Below are 21,711 nucleotides of genomic sequence, written 5' to 3' on the forward strand. Positions count from 1 at the left end.
AACACTGCTGTATATACATACAGTGGTCCCTCAACATACGATGGTAATCCGTTCCAAATGGACCATCGTTTGTTGAAACCATCGCATGTTGAGGGATCCGTGCAATGTAAAGTATAGTACAGTGGTCTACAACCTGTGGACCTCCAGATGTTGCAAAACTACAACACCCAGCATGCCGGGACAGCCGTTGGCTGTCCGGGCATGCTGGAAGTTGTAGTTTTGTAACATCTGGAGGTCCGCAGGTTAAAGACCACTGGCATAGGAAGTTGTACTCACGTGTCCCCGCCGCTCCGGACCGTCACCGCTCGTCACCGCTGCCCTGGATGTCGCCGTCCATCGCTGTCGCAGTGTCGCCGACGCTCCAGCAAGGCCTCTGCTTCCCCGGCATCCTCACTCTCCGTTGCCGCCATCACGTCGTTACGCACGCCGCTCCTATTGGATGACGGGACGGCGTGCGCAGCGACGTGATGACGACGATGGAGAGCGCCGACAATGCAGGGGATCCTGAAGAGGACGCGCCGGAGCCCCGAGGACAGGTAAGTGATCGTCAGCGGACCACACGGGGCACCGTAAACAGCTATCTGGTGGCAGATGAAGCAGTCTGCGCTGCCGGATAGCCGTTTATGCGATGGCCCCGACATACAAAAGCATCGTATGTTGATGCTGCCTCTGAGAGGCCATCGTATGTTGAAATGATCGTATGTCGGGGCCATCGTAGGTCGGGGGGGTCACTGTATAGGGGGAGATTTATCATTGCTTTTAGAGCATTTTTTTTTTGTCTATGTTTTGGCGCAGTTCAGGCGCAAGCAACATTTTAGCGACTTTTTTGCGTCTTTAGATATAGAACGTTTTACTCTTTTTGCCTACCCGTACAACTTTTTCTTTTTGACCATACGGTGGTCACGGATTTATCATTTGCGTCTTTTGTCAAAATGTTGTCGCTATTTTGTGCGCAAAGGTACTTATTTAGGCGCAAAGCTACACCACCTACCTGTAGGCGTGAGAATCACTTCTACCTTCCGCAATTCAACCTTTAACCTCTTGTGGACGACAGCGTCCCACTCCCCTTCTATGACACGTGCTCGGGAGCTGAGTGCGGGTCATAGCTGGGTGGTCATAGCTGGGTGGTCCTGGCCACTATCTGCCACCAGGATCCATCTCTAATGCCAGACATCACTGATCACGGTGATGCCCGGCTTTAACCCTTTAGACACCGCAATCAAATTTGATTGTAGCATCTAAAATGCAAGTAAAAATGTCCCGGCAGCTCTGAAATTAGGTAAAAACACTGAAACTACCAAATTCAGGACCCAGGACCATTGTGCATTGTGTATGGACATCTTTAGGGTGGACACAGACCTTTAGATTTGCCCCACATTAGTCCAGTTATAATCTAGTATAATACTGTTTAATACCTGATAACAAGATACTTAGCTGAGGCAGGATTATTCCTCTTCTGGTAATTGTGATTACATTACACGTAACATGTAGGCCAATACAATGATCTGTAGAAAACTTGGTACAGTGATCCCTCAACTTACAATGGCCTCAACATACAATAGTTTCAACATACAATGTTTTTTTCTGGACCATTGTAACTTGAAACCAGACTCAACATACAATGTACAGACAGTCCAGATCTGTGAAACGTGTCACAACCGGAGGAACTGACCAATCAGAATGAGCATTTTACTGGTAAATCACCTGTATTACTGAAGTGTATGCACTGACTGGTGTCTGGTAGCGCTCCCTACAGTACATGGAGGTATTACATGCTCTGTACTACTCTTTATCTGTATTACTGAAGTGTATGCACTGACTGGTGTCTGGTAGCACCCCCTACAGTACAGGGAGGTATTACATGCTCTGTACTACTCTTTATCTGTATTACTGAAGTGTATGCACTGACTGGTGTCTGGTAGCGCCCCCTACAGTACAGGGAGGTATTACATGCTCTGTACTACTCTTTACCTGTATTACTGAAGTGCATGCACTGACTGGTGTCTGGTAGCGCCCCCTTCAGTACAGGGAGGTATTACATGTTCTGCACTCTTTACCTGTATTACTGAAGTGCATGCACTGACTGGTGTCTGATAGCGTCCCCTACAGTACAGGGAGGTATTACATGCTCTGTACTCTTTACCTGTATTACTGAAGTGTATGCACTGACTGGTGTCTGGTAGCGCCCCCTACAGTACAGGGAGGTATTACATGTTCTGTACTCTTTACCTGTATTACTGAAGTGTATGCACTGACTGGTGTCTGGTAGCGCCCCATACAGTACAGAGAGGTATTACATGTTCTATACTCCTTACCTGTATTACTGAAGTGCATGCACTGACTGGTGTCTGTTAGCGCCCCATACAGTACAGAGAGGTATTACATGTTCTGTACTCTTTACCTGTATTACTGAAGTGCATGCACTGACTGGTGTCTGTTAGCGCCCCATACAGTACAGAGAGGTATTACATGTTCTATACTCCTTACCTGTGTCAGGGTTAGCTGCTCCTTTGGACGCCTAGGAAGGGCGGCTCCATTTGGGACACTGTGTGTACTGTATAAGACCCTGAAGAAGCTCCTGTCCTCTACATAAACCATTGTTTCCCAACCAGGGTGCCTCCAGCTGTTGCAAAGCTACAACTCCCAGCATGCCCGGACAGCCGTAGGCTCCCAGCAGCTCTTTCTTACTTTTATATGGAAGGATTTGCTTTATCTATAGTTTTCTACTTATTTTTATAGTTTTCTACTTATTTCTCTCTAATCCTCACCTTTTCCTATTTTTGGATGACATTTTGGTAGTTCCAGAACCAATTACCAGGTTTCCATAGAGTTCTGGTCTCAACATACAATGGTTTCAACATACAATGGTCGTCCTGGAACCAATTAATTTTGTAACTTGAGGGACCACTGTACAAAATAATTTAGGACTTAAGGAACCATTTATGGTGTCCCGCGGCAGCATCTTTATTATGCGTAGGAAGACTATCCCCAGTTGCCTTTTATAATGATCAGCCATAACATTAAAACTGGTGAAGTGGATAAAATGGACGATCTACTGACCACGATCTGGTGATCAGTGAGATCAGAGGGATCAGCACTTGTTTGCAGAACCTCTACACGTCTCAATCAATCGTTCGCCCCATTAAATTCATCGTTATTGGTCACACATCCTGTTATAACACAATAATAATTCCTTTATTTTATATAGTGCCAACATATTCTGCAGCACTTGGCCGCATAACAGATTCCGGCAGCCCCTTTGTAACCAATAATAAAATCCCCCTTTGTAACCAGAAATAATTGGCCCTTGGTGGCCAGAAATGATGTCCCCTGTAGCCAATATTAATGCTTCCTAAAGCTAATAATAATGCCCCTTGTAACCAATTAGAATGCCTCTTGTACCCAGTAATTATACCCCCTGTAGCCAGTAATAATGCCCCTTTGTGGCCAGTAATAATGCCCCTTTGTGGCCAGTAATAATGCCCCTTTGTGGCCAGTAATAATGCCCCTTTGTGGCCAGTAATAATGCCCCTTTGTGGCCAGTAATAATGCCCCTTTGTGGCCAGTAATAATGCCCTTGGTGGCCAGTAATAATGCCCCTGTAGCCAGTAATAATGCTTCTTTGTGGCCAGTAATAATGCCCCTTGTAGCCAATTAGAATGCCTCTTGTACCCAGTAATTATGCCCCCTGTAGCCAGTAATAATGTTCCTTGTATCTAATAAAAATGCCCCCATTGGCCAGTAATAATGCCCTATGTATCCAGTAATAATGCCCCTTGTCGCTGTTAATAATGTCCCTTTAAGGTTAAGCCAATATTAATGCCCACAGTGTTCAGTAATAATGCACCTTGTAACTGTTACTAATGTCCCTTGTAGTCAGTAATAATGCCCTTGGTGGCCAGTAATAATGCCCTTGGTGGCCAGTAATAATGGCGCTTGTAGCCAGTAATAATGCCCCTTGTAGCCAGTAATAATGCCCTTGGTGGCCAGTAATAATGTCCCTTGTAGCCAGTAATAATGCCCCTTGTAGTTAGTAATAATGCCCCTTGTACGCAGTAATAATGCCCCTTGTAGCCAGTAATAATGCCCCTTGTAGCCAGTAATAATGCCCCTTGTAGTTAGTAATAATGCCCCTTGTACGCAGTAATAATGCCCTTGGTGGCCAGTAATAATGCCCCTTGTAGCCAGTAATAATGCCCTTGGTGGCCAGTAATAATGCCCCTTGTAGCCAGTAATAATGCCCCTTGTAGCCAGTAATAATTCCCTTGGTGGCCAGTAATAATGCCCCTTGTAGCCAGTAATAATGCCCTTGGTGGCCAGTAATAATTCCCTTGGTGGCCAGTAATAATGCCCCTTGTACCCAGTAATAATGTCCCTTGTACCCAGTAATAATGCCCTTGGTGGCCAGTAATAATGCCCCTTGTAGCCAGTAATAATGCCCTTGGTGGCCAGTAATAATGCCCCTTGTAGCCAGTAATAATGCCCTTGGTGGCCAGTAATAATTCCCTTGGTGGCCAGTAATAATGCCCCTTGTACCCAGTAATAATGTCCCTTGTACCCAGTAATAATGCCCTTGGTGGCCAGTAATAATGCCCCTTGTAGCCAGTAATAATGCCCTTGGTGGCCAGTAATAATGCAACTTGTAGCCAGTAATGCTTGTTGTAGCCTATAATAAAATAATGTCCCTTGTAGCCTATAATAATGCCCACAGTGGCCAGTAATAATGCCCCTTGTAGCCAATTATAATGCCCCCAATGGCCAGTAATAATGCCCCTTGTTGCTGTTAATAATGCCCCTTGTAGCCAATTATAATGCCCCCAATGGCCAGTAATAATGCCCCTTTTGGCTGTTAATAATGCCCCTTGTAGCCAATATTAATGACCTCATTGGCCAGTAATAATGCAGTGTGATGGGCAATGTTCTGCTGGAGACCTTGTGTCCTGGCATCATGTGGATATTACCGTGACACGTACCACCTACCTAACCATTATATAGACCAAGTCCTCCCCTTCATGGCAGCCAGACCCCCTCATGGCAGTGGCCTCTATTAGCAGGATAATGCCCCCCGGCCTCACAGCAGGCATTGTCATGTGGACCATGACAAAGAGATCAAGGTGGTGACTCGGCCTCCAGATCTCAATCGGATCGATCATCTGTGGGATGTGCTGGAGAAACCAGTCCCAATCATGGAGGCCATCTTGGATACCACAAGATACCTTCACAGGTCTATAGAGTCCAGGCCTCAGGACCACCACAATATTAGGCAGGGGATTTTAGTCATGTTTTATGTTTTCTTCACTAACTCTTCATGGTTCTAGATGTACGATCTTCTAATTTTTTATTCTTTTTCAGTCCTTCAGCTTGTCAAGGAAGAAGATCGTCCACTACACCAGCTATGACCAGAGAAAAAGAGCCAACGCGGCCTTCCTGATCGGAGCGTACGCGGTGAGTGTATTGATGATGGGAACCCAAATAATGCCGTCTATCTTATATACTATGGTCATGGCGGTGGGGTGTGCGTGTGTTTGTGTGTGTGTGTGTGTGTGTGTGTGTGTGGGGGGGGGGGGGGTGGTCCTGTTGTGATAGCCTGGGGGATGTAGGGTATGGGGAGTGTAGCTGTGCTATTCGTGACGCCAGGGTGAGGGCTCCTCAGTAATGCTTGTCCTACCGCCACCCTTCCCAAGAGCGATAGGGAGGTAGAGAATAATAGAATGTCCACAACCGGAGAGTTTTCTGAAACAGGTATAACTTTTACTGAAGGTTTTCTGCAAGCTTCAATAACGGAACAGTCTCTATGCATACAAGTGCTTTCTTTGGAGATTGACAAAGGTTGGGACTTTAGCAATTTAGAGTCTTTAAGTATTATGCGCTGTTCCACTGGATTTAGGGGATTAGTTGAGGTCCAGTAGTCACGCTAGCTTTAGCGGGGGTAGATTAGAACTCACGGTTTTAGTTCTGCTGAGGCCGGTAGGTTTTTGAGGCCTAGCGTGTTTTTGCAAGTTGCGCAGATCCATCCTGCTAGTCCGGCATCCACGAGAGCAGCAACCTAAGAGAGCGATAATTGGACGCAGCTCCCTTATATGGGCAGGGGCTGGACTAAAGCTAATTGGTTCAATACTGATGTCAATCACCATTACAAAGATTTGTGGGTAACACGTGACCCAAGGACCTCCTAAGGTCCTCCAACATACCATAGAGGAGATTAACACGGTCACCTGACCGAAGGTCCTGCGATGCTAAACAAGGTGAGTACTATACATTATCCTAGATATATACTATTATTAAATATATACATGTGTTAGCATTAAAAAATTAGACTTGTGAAAACCTTTTTTCTTTTAAATCAACTGGTGGCAGAAAGTTAAACAGATTTGTAAATTACTTCTATTAAAAAAATCTTAATCCTTCCCGTACTTATTAGCTGCTGAATACTACAGGGGAAATTCTTTTGTTTTTGGAATGCTCTCTGATGACATCACGAACACAGTGCTCTCTGCTGACGTTATTATAATAATAATAACACCTTATTTATTGTTGTCCTTAGTGGGATTTGAACCCAAGTCCCCAGCACTGCAAGGCAGCAGTGCTAACCACTGAGCCACCATGCTGCCCTTAGCATACATCTACTATGCATGGTAGCTAAAATGGACAGAGATGTCAGCAGAGAGCACTGTGCTCGTGATGTCATCAGTGTTCCAAAAAGAAAGGAATTTCCTCTGTAGCATTCAGCAGCTAATAAGTACAGGAAGGATTAAGATCTTTTAATAGAAGTAATTTACAAATATGTTTAACTTTCTGCCACCAGTTGATTTAAAAGAAAAAAGGTTTTCACCGGAGTACCCCTTTAAGAAGAGGCGACTAGGGTCTGTCCCACCTGAGGAACCCTACCTGAGCGTAGTCACTCTGACTTTGGGGACCTCTACACTAGGTACGGTATGCAATACGGTACCGGGACACCACACTGTCACCTGCCGCCTTGTGCGTGTGTGAGGAGTGATAAGTCCCGTGTCGCCGCGTTTTCTTCTCTCAGCCGCTCCTCCCATTGTCTGAGAGATTCTCATTCTGCCTTATTAATATTTTACAACAGAACGGAAATAAATAGAACAGGTCTCAGATGTCAGGGTCCAGTTGAGCCTTTGTGAACCTAACATAGATATCGCAGCGCGCGCGTGCGGCTAACCAAGCGGAGCGGAGGTGTCCCAGATTTAAAGGGACTTTACCTTCTGACCAGCTCTGGTAGCTCATTCCATTTACTCATAGTGGTCTCCAAACTGTTGCCCTCCATTTTTTGCAAAACTACAACTCCCAGCATGCCCAGACAGCCAACGGCTGTCCGGGCATGCTGGGAGTTGTAGTTTTGCAACAGCTGGAGGACCATAGTTTGGATACCACTGGTCTATACTGAGATACAAGCTAGGTTAGCTGCCAGTCCTATAGTGAGCGAAGCGACTGGGCATGTGCAGTTGCGATTCACTCACTCAGGAGACAAGGGACCAAGTCCTGCCAAAATACCTAATTTTTAGACAACGCATATTTAGGCTACGGTTCAGACTACGGAATCTCCGGGAAGAAAATTTCCACCCGGCGGAGATTCCGAGTGCGGCCAGCGCTGACAGAATCAGTCGGCGCTAGGACCGCACGGACATTGCAGTCCCCAATAGACTGCAATGTGTTCCGCGCGGATTTCCGCCTGAAGAAAGAGCAACGCCATTCTTCAGGCGGAAATTTCCAAGCGGATTTTCCATTCACAAATTCCGCTTCACAAATTCCGAAGTGTGAATTTGTCAACGGAAAACCCATTCACTACACTATACATTTTAACAAGCGGAGTTTTCGCCTGCAATTTCAAAGCGGAATTGCAGGCGGAAATTCCGTAGTCTGAACCTAGCCTTAGTGTGTAGGTCCGTCTTTAAAGTGTCCCTGTCATTTCAGAAAAAAAAAAAATGAGTCGGGGTCTCATTAGAACGAGCAGGGAGAAGCATGCAGCTTCACACTCCCTGGCTTGCTGCGATCTCTTTCCAGCTGTGCTCACTGGGCTCCATTATAAGCCTTGAAAAGGCAACGAGACGGGAAATGAAGTGCGCAGCTGCACGCTTCTCCCTGATCGTTCTAATGATCGGAGTCTGAACAACCTGACCAGTCCAAAGTGTGGTAGCCTGGGGGTTGTAGGGTATATGGGGTGTAGCTGTGCGGTTACTAAAGGGTGCTTGCTTAACCCTTTCAATTCGTGACGCCAGGGTGAGGGCTATTCTCTGTATGCTTGTCCTACCGCCACCCTTCCCTAGAGCGATAGGGAGATAGGAAATAATTGATTGTCCACAACCGGAGATTTGCAGAAACTTGTCGGAACTTTTACTGAAGATTTTATGCAATAATGAACAGGAACAGTCCATATAACAAAGTCTATTAGAGCTTGACAAGTGGTTGGGACCTCGTGAGTCTATTGAGCTTAGGAAGGTAATTGTTGTGGTGATCCACTGGATTTAGGGGTTTAGATTCAGTCCAGTAATCACGCTACTTTAGCGGGGATTGAGATTTTAACTCACGGTTTAGTTTCAGGCTGAGGCCGGCAGGTTTCTGGCCTAGCTTGTCTTTGAAAGTTGCGCAGATCCGTCCTGATAGTCCGGCATCCACGAGAGCAGCAACCCAAGAGAGCGATAATCGGCTACAGCTTCCTTATATGGGCAGGGGCTGGACTTAAGCTCATTGGTCTGTAACAACTGTCAATCTTCTGTACAAAGACTTATGGGTAATCATGTGACCCAAGGACCTCCAAAGGTCCTCCAACATACCATAGAGGAATTAACATGAATCACATGACCGAAGGTCCTGTGACCGCATCAAGGTAATTAACATCTTATCCCCAATCCTTTGGATCCTTGGAGTACCACTTTAAATGACAATAGAAGAATGTCCAGCACGAAAGCACGATGCAAGAAGATGATTTATTGTGAATTCACACAGCAAACAGCAACATGGATCATGGAGTAGAGTGACGCGTTTCAGCAACCTTAGTCGCCTTAGTCATACCTTAGGGTATGACTAAGGCGACTAAGGTTGCTGAAACGCGTCACTCTACTCCATGATCCATGTTGCTGTTTGCTGTGTGAATTCACAATAAATCATCTTCTTGCATCGTGCTTTCGTGTTGGACATTCTTCTATTTTCTACTTACCCGTCTTCGTGGTGTCCGCACGAGTCCGTGCACTGAGGCGGTGGTGGTGAGCTGGACGACTTCCCATTTCACTTTAAATGACAGGAACACTTTAAAGCGGTACTCCAGGCATTTATTTTTATTTTTTTCAATATGTCTATTCTCTCAGCTGTAAAAACAACAACAAAAAAAAAAAACAGATTCCCTTTAAAGATAGAAAAGAGTGGACATATAGCATCCAGCAATAGAAAAAGAGAGTTGTTTTTTTATTTTTTTATTGGAGAAATCCCCTAAAGTGTTGAGTGCTGGAACCCCTCCTCCTTCCCCCTCCCATCCCTGTCCCTGCTGGATTGACAGTTAGTTAAAGGCCGAGCCCTGTTTCCAAATCTCACACCTGCGCACAATTTGAATGCAGAGTGTAGGAATGAGATTTTTAAACAGGGCTCGGTTTCAGGGATTGGAGGAGGGGTACGAGCAGGCGTTCCATCCCACTGCACTTCAGGGGCTTGGGAACGCCTCTTTGACACTTGGCTCTAGAGAATAAAAACATTTTTCTATGTTACGGAAGCACAGACTGATATATAAAAGGTGAGACATGTCTCCTTGCCCTAACAGCGTCAGCGGTGTGAAACATGAATTGCAGCTGACAGATTTCCTTTCGTTCAGTACGGCTGTCCGGGTATGCTGGGAGTTGAAGTTTTGCAACATCTGGAGGGCCACAGTTTAAGACCACTAGTAAATTGCATACACATACACATCCTTTACCCTATGTCCTGCAGAGCGTTGCTCCTTCTGACCTTCCATAGTGATATAAATGCAGAGTGGATTACCTATGTGTAAGCGGGAAGCAATCCCATGAATGCATTCTCTCCAACCTTTTAATCTCATCCCACCACCCGCAGCTGATGCCATCTCGCCATGGCGCCCGGCGTTCCTCCCTAATAGGCACCGTGTGCAGTCCAGGACCGTTACTCGTTCTTGTTTCCTAAATAGACTCTTATCATTTTATCTATGCACTTTATGTGCTTTTACGCTTTTATACACTATTTAGGTCTTCCCAGTAGTTGTACGCTACTTCAAGACCTTGGTTTTATTTTTCTGATCCTTTTTGTTTTTTTTATTATTTTTTTTCATCTGGATCGGATTTTCAACAGATAGAAGGGATTTAGAGATTTTCCTCATTATGTAATATTTTGCCCACACACACACAATGGCCTGTCATTTGTTGTTCCCCCCGCTGGCAAGTCGGATGTGGCATTTAGCTCGGTGCTTTATGCTAGAACAGTGTCTCCCAACCAGGGTGCCTCCAGATGTTGCAAAACTACAACTCCCAGCATTCCTGGACAGCCTTTGTTAGCCTATGGCTGTCCAGGCATTCTGGGAGTTGTAGTTTTATCAACACCTGGAGGCACCCTGGTTGGGAAACACTGTGCTAGAAATTTGTTCCCCATCCTGTGTTCCTCAAGTTGCTGGAAAACTACAACTCCCATAATGCCCTGACAGCCGAAGGCTGTCAGGGCATAATGGGAGTTGTAGTTTTCCAACAGCCGGAAAGCCACAGGTTGGGATACGATACACGATACGATACGATTGGGATAGGATACGATGGGAGTTGTAGTTTTGCAGCAGCTGGAGAGTGACAGGTTGGGAAAAACTGGTCTACATAGTAATGAGCATAGCCTTTGACCTTAAGGGATTGATGGGAGTTGTAGTATTGCTACAGCTGGAGATCTACAGGATGGGGAACACTGGTCTACATAGTCATGCACATAGCCTTTGGTCGTCAGGGAATGATGGGAGTTGTAGTATTGCTACAGCTGGAGATCTACAGGATGGGGAACACTGGTCTACATAGTCATGCACATAGCCTTTGGTCATCAGGGAATGATGGGAGTTGTAGTATTGCTACAGCTGGAGGCACCCTGGTTGGGAAACACTGTGCTAGAAAATTGTTCCCCATCCTGTGTTTCTCAAGTTGCTGGAAAACTACAACTTCCATCATGCCGTGACAGCCTACGGCTGTCAGGGCATAATGGGAGTTGTAGTTTTTTAACAGCCGGAAAGCCACAGGTTGGGATACAATACACTATACGATTGGGATACGATAGACGATACAGTCACGTACATAGCATTTGGGCGTCAGAAAATGATGGGAGTTGTAGTTTTGCAGCAGCTGGAGAGTGACAGGTTGGGAACACTGGTCTATATAGTCATGAGCATAGCCTTTGACCTTCAGGGAATGATGGGAGTTGTAGTATTGTCACATGTGAAGATCCACAGGATGGGGAACACTGGTCTACATAGTCATGAACATAGTATTTGGTCATCAGGGAATGGGGGTTGTAGTTGTGCAACAGCTGGAGAGCCACTGGTTGGGAACACTGGTCTACATAGTCATGACCATAACATTTGGTCATCATCAAATGATGGGAGTTGTAGTATTGTTACATGTGAAGATCCACAGGATGGGGAACACTGGTATACATAGTCATGAACATAGCCATTGACCTTAAGGGAATGATGGGAGTTGTAGTATTACTATAGCTGTAGATCTACAGGTTGGGGAACACTGGGCTACATAGTCATGAACATAGTATTTGGTCATCAGGGAATGATGGGAGTTGTAGTTTTGCAACACCTGGAGGCACCCTGGTTGGGAAACACTGTGCTAGAAAATTGTCCCCCATCCTGTGTTCCTCAAGTTGCTGGAAAACTACAACTTCCATCATGCCCTGACAGCCTTCAGCTGTCAGGGCATAATGGGAGTTGTAATTTTTTAACAGCCGGAAAGCCACAGGTTGGGATACAATACACTATATGATACAATACGATTGGGATACGATAGACGATATAGTCATGTACATAGCATTTGGCTGTCAGATAATGATGGGAGTTGTAGTTTTGCAGCAGCTGGAGAGTGACAGGTTGGGAACACTGGTCTACTTAGTCATGAGAATAGCCTTTGACCTTCAGGGAATGATGGGAGTTGTAGTTTTGTCACATGTGAAGATCCACAGGATGGGGACACCTACATAGTCATGAACATAGCCTTTGACCTTAAGGGAATGATGGGAGTTGTAGTATCGCAACAGCTGGAGTTCTACAGGTTGGAGAACACTGGTCTACATAGTCATGAACATAGCCTTTGGCCATCAGGGAATGATGGGAGTTGTAGTATTGTTACATCTGGAGAGCCACAATTTGGGAAACACTGGACGACACAGTCATTTACAAAGCATTTGGCCATCAGGAAATTATGGGAGTTGTAGTTTTGCAACAGCTGGGGCACCACAGGTAGGAGAACACTGGGCTAGTAAGTCATTAATAGGGGGTGATTGACTTTGTACTTTTTTGTCTTATTCTTAAATATATATGTTTTTTATTGTCTCTAGGTCATCTATTTGAAGAAGACTCCAGAAGAGGCCTATAGAGCCCTGCTAAGTGGTACCAGCCCCCAGTACCTCCCTTTCAGGTAAGAAGTCCATAGTCTTACAGAACAGCCCCCCTCCCCATACGATTAGGCAATTTTGGTGAAACTTTACTAATTGTAGCCTCAGCTTAGCTGACAGGACTGGCACACGGTGTGGTCCTCTGCTGCTGTAGCCCATCTGCTTCAAGAATGAACATGTGCGCTCAGACATAGTATTGTGCATATCTTGGATGTTACCAATGATTATTTGAGTTACTGCTACTTTTCTGTCATCTCAAACCAATCTACCCATTCGCCTCTGACATCAACAAGCCATTTTGGTCCACACAACTGCCGCTCACTGGATATTTTCTCTTTTTCGGACCATTCTCTGTGAACCCTAGAGATGGTTGTGCGTGAGACTCCCAGTAGATCAGCAGTTTGTGTAATACTCAGACCCGCCCCTCTGGCACCAACAACTATGCCACATTTACAGTCACATATATCCCTTTTCTTCCCCGTTTTGTTGCTCGGTTTCAACTTGAACGAGTTGTCTTGACCATGTCTACATGCCTAAATACATTGAAGTTGCTGCCATGTGATTGGCTGATTAGCTATTTGTGTAAGGGTGGGTTCACACCACGATTTTGCTATACGGTTTTGCCATACGGTTTTATAAAATAAAAATATATGCAACCGTACAGAAAACCGTGCCCATAGACTTCACTGTATGCACCATAATGTATACGGTTGTCTCCGTTTTTCAAACCTTACGTTTTTTTACTTTTTTTTTTACCGGACAGAAAACCGTGGCCTACCACGGTTTATGGTCCGGGTAAAAAAACGTATTAAACCGTATATATATTTTTTTTTTTTTACATGGGAGTCAATGGGAACCGTACAGAACCGTATGTGCGTACGGTTCCATCCAGTTTTCACCATACGGTTTTTGACTTTACACATTTTTTTTTTACTTGGAATTTCAATCAAACAAGTGAAACTTTATTCATAATGGAGTGAAAAGTTAAAAACGTATATGTTTTTTTCTTAAAAAACGGATGCAACCGGACATCATTTTTCAAACCGTATACAGATAAAAATCTGTACACACGTTTTGATACCATTTAGTCAGGTTTTGAGGAATTCGTTTTTTTTTAAATCAAAAACCTGATACAGTAACTGTATTGCAAAAACGTGGTGTGAACCCGGCCTTAACCAGCCATTAAACAGGTATACCTAATAAAGTGGCCAGTGAGTATAGAAAATTGCAAAAACCTTTATTTTTGGCTTACAGGATCAGGTTAGTCAGGGACAGACAGATGCTGCAGCGAATATTTTTCCACGTGTTTCTCTCACCTCGGGGGGGTTCCATACCAAGAACGAGTTGTTGTATGACTCCAGATCTGATACCTGGACGGCTTGTTATTACACGTATCGTCTTAATATTTTTAGATGTGTACGTGGTATTGTGCATATCTTGGATGTTACCAATGATTATTTGAGTTACTGTTGCCTTTCTGTCATCTCGAACCAGTCCACCCATTCTCCACGGACATCAACAAGCCATTTTGGTCCACACAACTGCCGCTCACTGGATATTCTCTCTTTTTCGGACCATTCTCTGTGAACCCTAGAGATGGTTTTATGCGCAAATCCCAGTAGATCAGCAGTTTGTGTAATACTCATATGGTAGGTGGACATTGTCGTCTTCTTAAGGTTTGGATCTGTGATTAAAGGGGTATTCCAGGAAAAAAACTTTTTTTTATATATATCAACTGGCTCCAGAAAGTTAAACAGATTTGTAAATTACTTCTATAAAAAAAAAAAATCTTAATCCTTTCAGTACTTATGAGCTGCTGAAGTTGAGTTGTTCTTTTCTGTCTAAGTGCTCTCTGATAACACCTGTCTCGAGAACTGTCCAGAGTAGAAGCAAATTCCCATAGCAAACCTCTTCTACTCTGTGCAGTTCCTGAGACAAGAAGAGATGTCAGCAGAGAGCACTGTTTCAAGACAGATAAGAACAACTCAACTTCAGCAGCTGATAATTATTGGAAGGAATAAGATTTTTTAATAGAAGTAATTTACAAATCTGTTTAACTTTCTGGAGCCAGTTGATCTAAAAAAAAAAAAAAAGTTTTTTTGTTGGAATACCCCTTTACAGCAAGAGAAGCTCTAAATAGGACAAGAAATACAATACAATTGTTCCATCTGCTGCAAAACTACAACTCCCAGCATGCCCGGACAGCCTTTGGCTGTCCGGGCATGCTGGGAGTTGTTGTTTTGCGACAGCTGGAGGCACACTGGTTGGTAAACACTGGTTTAGAGATGCGCGAGGGACTTAGCTCTAAGACTCTGTATTTGCCATTGGGCCCCTGTGGGCCTCTGCCTAGGGCGGCAGTAATCAGGGGGCAGCACTTCAGGCTGTGGCTGGGTTTGGATCCTAGAGAAATTCTGAATAAGATAAGACATACATTACAACCAGGGGTATAGCTATAGAAGTAGCAGTCGCATCGGGGCCCTAGTACCTAAGGGGGCCCCAAAGCACATCTGCCCCATAGGAGACCAGTATTATAATTGGCATATGGGGCCCTGTTTCAGATTTGGCATTGGGGCCCAGAAGCTACAAGATTACAGCTGTTTCCAGTCGCTGCAAATCTACAACTCCCGGCATGCTGGGAGTTGTAGTTTTGTAACTAGGTAAACTTTATAGGGGACATCTGGAACTTTATCATGAGCTTAGTGGTTGGCCCCCAGGGGCCACAGACCAGTCTTTCCCAACTTCTAGATCTCCAGCTGTTGCAATGCTACAACCTGTGGATCTCCAGCTGTTGCAAAACTACAACTCCCAGCATGCCCTGACAGCCTGGGGCTTGCCGGGCATGCTGGGAGTTGTAGTTTTGTAACTAGGTAAACTTTATAGGGGACATCTGGAACTTTATCATGATCTTAGTGTTTGGCCCCGGGGGCCATAAACCAGTCTTTCCCAACTTCTAGATCTCCAGCTGATGCAAAACTACAACTCCCACCATGCCCTGACAGCCTGGGGCATGCTGGGAGTTGTAGTTTTGTAACTAGGTAAACTTTATAGGGGACATCTGGAACTTTATCATGAGCTTAGTGGTTGGCCCCCAGGGGCCATAGACCAGTCTTTCCCAACTTCTAGATCTCCAGCTGATGCAAAACTACAACTCCCAGCATGCTCTGACAGCCTGGGGCTGTCAGGGCATGCTGGGTGTTGTAGTTTTGCAACAGCTGAAGATCCACAGGTTGAAGATAAATGTACTATAGTAGGGAACGGGGGCATCTCTAGGGTGAACTCTGCACAGGCCTGTCCACACAGTCTTAGTTACCATAGTAACCACTCAGCAGCAGCTCCGCCATCTTGTCTGTGTTTGTACCAGCATAATGTGGGTCACAATACAGTCACCAGACGGCCACTGGGTCACGACCTACAATATGTCCGGCCTCTCACCTGACCTGAATCATCCATCCCATAATCTCACACACACACAGCGACGCGGCTGTCACCGCCGGTTACTGACAGGCCTCATATTTCCGAGGCCTCTTCATGTCCGAACCTGTTTTTTCTGTCAATTATGAGTCCTTATGACTCCACAGCTTATGTTACACTCAATAGATGTCTATATCCGGCTCTTTACCCGCCGTGTATTGTCAGTGGAATTTACAAGCCTCCTGGTAGCCATTGTTCACGTGTTTTACGGCGGTGTAAACGCACGCTCTATTTTCGGTCCCCTATTTGTCACACGCCTACGACGGCTACGAAATTATGTTTTATTAGCGGAGCAATTACTAGATTACGCCTACGCAACTGGATTGCTTCATCCCTTCCTGGGCCCGAGACCTATTGAAGGATATTGTAGTATATTTTACCGCCATGTTGCTTATATTGCCACACCCTGGATCAAAGGAAAAAAAGGGGGTACAGAAAAGCATATATACATATATATATATATATGTGTGTATATGTATTATTTTTTTTTTAAACAAACAAAAAACAGCACCACATTTCTCCTCAGGTTGAGTGTGGTATTGCAGCTCAGTTCCATTATAGGGGTATTCCGGTGGAAAACTAACTGGTGGCAGAAAGTGAAACAGATTTGTAAATTAGTATTGGACGGATGTTTGTTGTCTCAGAGAAAAGGAAAAGAGTATAGTTGTATATTAAACAACAATTCTTTATTATAAAATGTTTAAAAATTATACAGATACCGGAGCATATTGACCTCTGTTCACATTGTGAGAAATACGTGGACTTTGTTCTTTAGGATTCTCCAAGGATGATTTTACCATCCGAATACCTGCATTAAGCTGATAACAGCCTACTTTGGACTTTGCAACCGAGTACCGAATTGTACCTCCACAGAGAACTCTTTATTTGAAATAATTGTAGTAAATAAAAAGCCATTTGAGGGTACGTTCCCACGAGCGGATTTTTGCAGCGTATTTAGCTGCGGATCCGCTGGTGAAGGCCCCCTCTGCTGTCTTTACATGTGCCTGCTGATAGCATCATTACGCAGCTACCAGCAGACACACTGCAGCGATGTGCGCGGCGTACTCGCACATCACGGCCGCTCTCCCTGCTCTGAGCTAGGCAGAGAGCTCCCACGATGTGCGAGTATACTGCTACTCACACATCGCAGTGTGCCTGCTGGTAGTGTCGTATTGTCGCTATCAGCAGGCACATGTAAAGCCAGCATAGAGCGGGGCCTTCACCTGTGGATCCGCAGTGTAAAATCCGCTGAAAATCCGCCCGTGTGAACGTACCCTGAAAGTGAGCGCTCCTTACCCGATCAGCTGACCCGTGCTCCATATCCGATCAGCTGACCTGCCATCAGCTGATCGCTGACGTCAGACGCCGCCGAAAGCACACGCTGACGAGAACGCCTGCTGCCGCTCACCTACACCGGAGCTCGCTGGTGAGTACGGTATACCAACACCATCCCAGCTTGAGCTGAACACACCCGCAGACCGGTATCGCAGGAGTGGTGAGTGGCACAAATGTGAGTGCCAACAACTTTTTACATTTCAGGCACCAACATATTTACAACGTACGGAGCACAATACGGAGCGCCACTTAACCTCTTCAGGACATAGGGCGTATGGATACGCCCTGAATCCCGAGTCCTTAAGGACCGAGGGCGTATCCATACGCCCGTGGGAATTCCGGCCCCCACCGCTAGCCGGTTGGGGACCGGAGCCGGATGCCTGCTGAAATCGTTCAGCAGGCATCCCGGCATATCGCCCAGGGGGGTCATTATGCCCCCCCATGTCGGCGATCGCCGCAGATCGCTGGACAATTCAGTCCAGCGATCTGCGGCGATTCCGGGTCAATCGGGTCTCCGGTGACCCGGAATTACTGGCTGTTCGGGGCCGTCTCTGACGGCCCCGAACAGCCAGAGCCTGCAGGGGTGAGGTGGCACTGGTGCCACCTCACGATCGCCCTGATTCGTCGGCCGGATTACCGGCCGACCAATCAGGGCGCCTGCTGCGGGTGTCACTCCCGCACCCGCTCCGCCCCTCTTCCGGAGGACGTGAGCGGGTGCGGGAAGACGACCCCCGGTGCTGGGGACCCCGATCCCCGGCGCCCCTGTTGGGATCGGGGCCCCAGGAGCAGCTGCGGCGGCGGGACTGACCTGCAGCGTCTGGATCGTTGGAGGTGAGTGACAGCCTCCTGCTGTTGCTTAGCAACAGCTCCCAGCATGCAAAAAGGGCATGCTGGGAGCTGTAGTTATGCAACAGCAGGAGGCAGACCACCACAACTCCCAGCATTCCCTTATGGGCATGCTGGGACTTATGGTTTTGCAACAGCTGGAGGCACATTCTTTCTATGGAAAAGTGTACCTTCAGCTGTTGTATAACTACAACTCCCAGCTTGCACAAACAGCTAAAGTGCATGCTGGGAGTTGTAGTGGTGCATCTGCTGGTTGCATAACTACAACTCCCAGCATGCCCGTTGGCTGTCGGTGACTGCTGAGAGTTGTAGTTTTGCAACAGCTGAAGGCACACTGGTTGTGAAACTCAGAGTTTTTTTTTACCTAACTCAGTGTTTCACGACCGGTGTGCCTCCAGCTGTTGCAAACTACAACTCTCAGCAGTCACCGTACACCATGCACCGTACATGCTGGGAGTTGTAGTTTTGCAACAGCTGGAGGCACACTGGTTGTGAAACACTGAGTTAGGTCACAAACTCAGTGATACATAACCAGTGTGCCTACAGTTGTTACAAAACTGCAACTCTCAGCAGTCACCGACAGCCAACGGGCATGCTGGGAGTTGTAGTTATGCAACAGCTGGATGTCCCCCCCCCCCCCCCAATGTGAACGTACAGGGTACACTCACATGGGCGGAGGCTTACAGTAAGTATCCGGCTGCAAATTTGAGCTGCCGCAAACTTTCTGCTGCAGCTCAAATTGCCAGCGAGAAACTACTGTGAACCCCCGCCCGTGCGACTGTACCCTAAAAACACTACACTACACTAACACAAAAAATAAAATAAAAAGTAAAAAACACTACATATACACATACCCCTACACAGCCCCCCTCCCCTCCCCAATAAAAATGAAAAACGTCTGGTACACCACTGTTTCCAGAACGGAGCCTCCAGCTGTTGCAAAACAACTCCCAGTATTGTCGGACAGCCGTTGACTGTCCAGGCATGCTGGGAGTTTTGCAACAGCTGGAGGCACCCTGTTTGGGAATCACTGACGTAGAATTCCCCTATGTCCACCCCTATGCAAGTCCCTAATTTAGGCCTCAAATGCGCATGGCGCTCTCACTTTGGAGCCCTGTCGTATTTCAAGGCAACAGTTTAGGGTCACATATGGGGTATCGCCGTACTCGGGAGAAATTGTGTTACAAATTTTGGGGGGTATTTTCTGCTTTTACCCTTTTTAAAAATGTAAAATTTTTGGGAAAACAAGCATTTTAGGTAAAAAAAAATAAATATTTTTTTACATATGCAAAAGTCGTGAAACACCTGTGGGGTATAAAGGTTCACTTAACCCCTTGTTACGTTCCCCGAGGGGTCTAGTTTCCAAAATGGTATGCCATGTGGGTTTTTTTTGCTATCCTGGCACCATAGGGGCTTCCTAAATGCGGCATGCCCCCAGAGCAAAATTTGCGTTCAAAAAGCCAAATGTGACTCCTTCTCTTCTGAGACCTGTAGTGCGCCAGCAGAGCACTTTTCACCCCCATATGGGGTGTTTTCTGAATCGGGAGAAATTGGGCTTCAAATTTTTAGGGGTATTTTCTGCTATTACCCTTTTTAAAAATACAATTTTTGGGGGAAAACAAGCATTTTAGGTAAAAATTTTTATTTATTTTTTACATTTGCAAAAGTCGTGATACACCTGTGGGGTATTAAGGTTCACTTTATCCCATGTTACATTCCCCGAGGGGTCTAGTTTCCAAAATGGTATGCCATGTGGGTTTTTTTTGCTGTTCTGGCACCATAAGGGCTTCCTAAAGGTAACATGCCCCCCAAAAACCATTTCAGAAAAACGTACTCTCCAAAATCCCCTTGTCGCTCCTTCCCTTCTGAGCCCTCTACTGCGCCCGCCGAACACTTTACATAGACATATGAGGTATGTGCTTACTCGAGAGAAATTGGGCTACAAAAACAAGTAAAAATTTTGTCCTTTTACCCCTTGTAAAAATTCAGAAATTGGGTCTACAAGAACATGTGAGTGTAAAAAATTAAGATTGTGAATTTTCTCCTTCACTTTGCTGCTATTCGTGTGAAACACCTAAAGGGTTAAAACGCTGACTGAATGTCATTTTGAATACTTTGGGGGGTGTAGTTTTTATAATGGGGTCATTTATGGGGTATTTCTAATATGAAGACCCTTCAAATCCACTTCAAACCTGAACTGGTCCCTGAAAAATACTGAGTTTGAAAATTTTGTGAAAAATCGGAAAATTGCTGCTGACCGTTGAAGCCCTCTGGTGTCTTCCAAAAGTAAAAACTCATCAATTTTATGATGCAAATATAAAGTAGACATATTGTATATGTGAACCAAAAAAAAATGTATTTGGAATATCCATTTTCCTTACAAGCAGAAAGCTTCAAAGTTAGAAAAATGCTAAATTTTCAAATTTTTCATCAAATTTACGGATTTTTCACCAAAAAAGGATGCAAGTATCGACAAAAATTTATCACTATGTTAAAGTAGAATATGTCACGAAAAAACAATCTCGGAATCAGAATGATAACTAAAAGCATTCCAGAGTTATTAATGTTTAAAGTGACAGTGGTCAGATGTGCAAAAAACGCTCCGGTCCTTAAGGCCAAAATGGGCTCCGTCCTGAAGGGGTTAAAGGGTAGCTCCCACCATCCTATTTTTTTTTTTTTTTTGCTAGCCCGTTCCCCCCCCCCCCCCCCCCCCCGCTACGGCACTAGCCCCTTCACTCCTCCCCCCCCCCCCAAGCCCCGCATACCCCTTTCCCTCATTACACTTGCAGTTACTGCAGAGTCCGGCAGCAGGCGTGCAGGGACAGCGGCGGCAACGAGGCGGCAGGCAGGGAGCGAGTGCAGCCTAACTGAAAAAGGACTGATTGCCACTCCAAAATCAGTCCTTTTTCAGTAGCCGGTTTTTAAATGTAAATTAAACCTTTTTAATGAAAAAAATAATAATAAAAGTATATTAGAGATATGTTGTAATACATAAGTACTACAACATATCAAAAAAATAAAGTTGGTGACAGTGCTCATTTAAAGCTGCATGAACTGTGCTATTTTATTTAAGGACCTATTAGGATCTTGCAGAAATCTGTTGCAGGACTTTTTCTTTTTGCAGGATTTGTTATATGGAGGACTTTTTCATACACAGGATTTTCCATATTCAGGACTTTTCACATACAGGATTTTTCTTTGCAGGATTTTTTCTTTTATAAGAATTTAATTTTACAGGATTAATGAGTTTTGTTTGGTAATAAGATTGACTTCGTAGGAGGTTGCTACGGACAACCACAAAGACATTATTCATTTATCAGGATATTTTTTCAGGATTTATTGTTTCCAGAAGCCATTCTAGCAATATTGGAATAATTAACAATCACTATCCAAGTTATTCCTTGCAACTTTTATATTATTTTATATTTTTTTATTGGCTATACTTGGGAATATATA

General features: G+C 45.2%; 1 protein-coding gene across 2 annotated transcripts in view; it reads left to right on the forward strand.

Moving 5' to 3' along the window:
- The window catches only part of CDC14A (cell division cycle 14A), a 160,249-nt gene that overhangs the window by 56,602 nt on the left and 81,936 nt on the right, over positions 1-21,711 (forward strand). For both annotated transcript variants that reach the window (XM_056523372.1, XM_056523371.1), the window contains exons 4-5: positions 5,353-5,445; positions 12,547-12,626. In XM_056523372.1, the coding sequence (XP_056379347.1) occupies positions 5,353-5,445; positions 12,547-12,626 (173 nt within the window). The remainder of the gene's footprint in view (positions 1-5,352; positions 5,446-12,546; positions 12,627-21,711) is intronic.

The sequence above is a fragment of the Hyla sarda genome, chromosome 6 (assembly GCF_029499605.1).
Source record: "Hyla sarda isolate aHylSar1 chromosome 6, aHylSar1.hap1, whole genome shotgun sequence".
Classification (NCBI taxonomy): domain Eukaryota; kingdom Metazoa; phylum Chordata; class Amphibia; order Anura; family Hylidae; genus Hyla; species Hyla sarda.